Genomic DNA, 3,905 nt, shown 5'->3' on the forward strand with positions numbered 1-3,905 from the left:
TGGAAGGACCTCCGAGCCCGGTGGGATCAGCTGTAAAGAGGGGGGGGGGCAACAAAAACAAATTATATATATATATATTTAGGAGCCCTTTCGGAGGAAACTAAATGCAGAATAAAACACATACAGTCCGGCAGATTCGCGTCTCTCAAAAGACAAACACAGTTATTCACTATTAGCCCCGAGCCAGTTACTCACGGCGGAGGGCGCTCTGTCTGCAGCTGCATACGCAAACAGTGTAGGCAACTTGGGGGGAAAAGAAACATTTGGAGGAACAATTTATTGTGAAGTGTGTCGGGGGGGGGGGGGGACTCGGGAGAGTCGCATCATGCCACATTCCAGCGCACTGTGCGTGTACTTTTTCACGCTCCTGAGCCCGGTGGTGACATTCACCGAGGACGTGGAGGTGTTGGTGTTTCTGCCGCAAAACAACTCCTACCCGTTTTCGCACGCGCGGGTCGCGCCCGCGATCTTTTACGCGCAGCGGCGGCTGCGGGCGGACGGGGGACGGTACTCGGGCTTCCGCTTCAACGTCCAGTTCGAGGACTCCAACTGCGTGAACGATGCCCTGTTCGGTCTGGTGGACAGGTCGTGCGCGCGCAAGCCGGACCTGATCCTGGGGCCGGTGTGCGAGTACGAGGCGGCGGCGGTGGTGAGGCTGGCGTCGCGCTGGGACATCCCGGTGATCTCGGCAGGTGCCCTGGCCGCCGGCTTCGGCGACAAGCACGGCGAGTACTCCCACCTGACCCGCATCGCGCCATCCCACGTGAAGATGGCGGAGACGTTCGCCGCGATGTTCGAGCACTTCACGTGGAGGAGCGCGCTGCTGGTGTACGAGGACGACAAGGCGGAGCGGAACTGCTACTTCACGCTGGAGGGGGTCTACCACCTGATGGCCGACTTCAACATCAAGACGTACGCGTTCTCCCAGGAGGAGCGCGTGGACACCGAGGACGTCCTCCAGAACATCCAGGACACTGAAGGTAAGGATGCTCTGTGAAGTCTAAGATAGGTCACGTGGATGATGGGAACGCGGCTTAAATAAGTCATCTGTAAAGTTAAGTTCCATGTTCAGATCACATGGTTAAACACTAGACACTACAGGGAATTTTGCGATGTTGTGCTATTTAGCTTCCATAACACGTCTTCTTTCAGACTAGTGGAAAAAAAAGAAGTTTCAGAATAATGTGTATTAGTTAATTATTTATATGACTCTGATCCATAAATCTCTCCAGTAGCTCTTACATACACCAAACCTTCCAGTTTCATTCCTCTAAATATTCTGAAGGTTTTTACAGAGGGGTTTGTTCACATATCAGTCATAGCCTAATATATACATATAACATTTTATTCCTAAAACTATGGAGAAAATTATTTTTATTTTATGGCTGTTGACAGTATAAGAAATATACAAAATGCTCTCTGTAAAGACATTTGACTATACGTCTTTTCCCAATTTGCATTTTCTTTTGTTCATTTGATTAAACACTTTTTAACTTATATTATACTTATTATAATAAGTATATTATACTTTATACTAATATTTTTGGTTGACTTATAATTTTCAATTCACCAAGAATTTTGATCCTGGCTTTATCCAGTGTTCACGTTTCTGTTCTGGAAATGTGTATACATTAGCACATTTTAATAAGATAATGCCTCAAAACTTGTAATACAAAAAATAATTGTTTTCATGTAAGTAATCAACTGGGGAAGTTTCATGGTAATATCTGGTTAACCTTTTAACCCCCATTCACCCGTTGTGTCTCCCATTCAAGGGAGACTCACCAAAGTTTATTTTTATTTTTGAATATTCACAAATTCAGCTGCAACTTGTTTTGGGAACACATCACAAGTTCCCAAACCAAGTAGACGTCTTCAAATTGCTTGTTGTGTTCAACCAACAGACCAAAACTCAAAGGGATTCAGCCGACAATTCCTTCAAAGGACAAGTTCTAAATACTTATTTGCCCAGATGTTCATTAAAATAGTAATTCTTCATCATAGTTTTATTGTCAAGTCTTTTTAGTTACTATCTTTCCTCTGCAGCTCATCATGAAAACACTGTCCAGAGAAATACTGATTGCATTTTTTTCCCTGATTATGGTTTGTGGATTTTTTTTTTTGGCAGTGACCAAAATGGGACGCCCCCTCTCCATATGTGGCCTAAAGAGCTCTTGCAATGTACAATACCTTTAACTATGCCCTTGTCTTATTCTGCACCATTTCAGGACAAGTGGTGTCTTTTTACATGGGCTAATGAGATATTTATGAGTAACTAAAGTAAATGCTTCTTAGGTAGAAAACTGAGTTTTCCAATGAGAATCCCCAACAAATAAAATGTTAAATGTATCCAAATGACCTTCAAAACACATTGGCGTATTCTTTTTAGGGAGAAAAGTGAGACCCAGGCTAACAAAAAATGCTTTTTCCATGAATAGAGAACCGATTTTTAATGCATTTAACTACCTAACAACATCAAATAGTAGCAGTTGTAGGACTGCTATATTTTTCTACATTAAAAGCCAAACCAAATGAGAGCGTATGTATGCCAAGGGTTGTTTCAGCTTGTGTCGGCCACAATCCTCCGGTCATAACACTTCCTGGTTACATCACCTCATATCACAGAAGTGGCTGTTGTATAAATTAACATATATTTCACATGCTAAATGCTGCAGGGCCACAAAGTGCACCTGATGGCGGGAAATTAGTATTCCCGGCACGGCAGGTGCTCAACTGAGAGGTTTGAAGGGTTTCCGCAAAGATTGGACAGCTCAACGGAGTCAATCATGCTGTCACATTCATGTTTCCAGTACACGATCTACATAAACCACCGGCTGCTTCCAAGACCAGCAACCCTGGGTTTACACGAACACGGAAAAATGTGCATGAACATAATGCGGTTGCCAAAGTGATCTTGTAAACAATGTCCTTGGCCTGCCACTAGCAGTATCCTTCAACAGCACAGTGTTATTGCACTCCGCCATTCTGCATATGCTACTATTGTACTGTCTGTAGTGTCAAAGCCAGTGGCGGCTGGTGGAAAATTTTCTTGGTAGGGCCGTGCCACATCCAATCAATTTCAGCAAACATCCCAGTTAGGGCTGGGCGGTATGACCAAAAATGTATATCACGGTATTATGTAAGATTATACCGGTTTCACGGTATATCACAGTATTTTTTTTTCGCGTTAACACATTAACTAATTAACGGGGAAAATTATTTTATCGAACGTTTAATTATTAAGCGGACATTTTTAACACAAGAACCGGCCGGTGAACAGCTGTTTGTGTGGCGTGTCTTCCGTCTCTTCCTGCTTCCTTCACCTACATTCCCCTGGGTCCTAAGTCCCTCCATGCACAGCTTCTTATCACTCTCTATGTACCAACGTAACATTACATTTATAACTAATACCACACATATTACAGTCTAATCAGCGTTGCATATATGTCTAACCAAAATACCCCAGAAAGCAAAAAAAAATTATTTAAATAATTTTTTTTAGAGTTTTTAAAGTGTCTTTGTTTGTATTATGTATAATAAGCATATCATTTAGTTATCACTACTGATAATTTAACAAGCATAAAAACATGACGTAGATAGGTTTGCAGTTTTCAAGGTGTATATTTCAGATTGCATCTATTACACACATGAAAATAACTCACGTTTCTACAGAAGTGATGTAAATTGCTCGTGTTACTACCAGCGGCATCAACAGTGGCTCCAAACTCACAAAACGTCGGATTTTTTAAAACCAAAACACTTCCAAACAGCAGACACAGCTCCTCTCTTGGGCACAGACTCTATTGGTGCATCTCCGGTCTCTCTTTGTTCCTCCTGCATCGCTCTTTTCTGTCCTTTAAGTAACGCGACGGAGCCTCTCCCAGCTGTTAGCAGACTGTTGTGCT

General features: G+C 42.8%; 1 protein-coding gene across 2 annotated transcripts in view; it reads left to right on the forward strand.

Annotated features, from left to right (window-relative positions):
• The window catches only part of npr3 (natriuretic peptide receptor 3), a 24,231-nt gene continuing 20,326 nt past the window's right edge, over positions 1–3,905 (forward strand). For both annotated transcript variants that reach the window (XM_068702780.1, XM_068702782.1), the window contains exon 1: positions 1–980. In XM_068702780.1, the coding sequence (XP_068558881.1) occupies positions 326–980 (655 nt within the window). In that variant the 5' untranslated portion in view covers positions 1–325. The remainder of the gene's footprint in view (positions 981–3,905) is intronic.

This window comes from Cebidichthys violaceus, unplaced genomic scaffold (genome assembly GCF_023349555.1).
Source record: "Cebidichthys violaceus isolate CVI_PGR_0920_01 unplaced genomic scaffold, fCebVio1.0.p SCAF_89, whole genome shotgun sequence".
NCBI classification, from domain to species: domain Eukaryota; kingdom Metazoa; phylum Chordata; class Actinopteri; order Perciformes; family Stichaeidae; genus Cebidichthys; species Cebidichthys violaceus.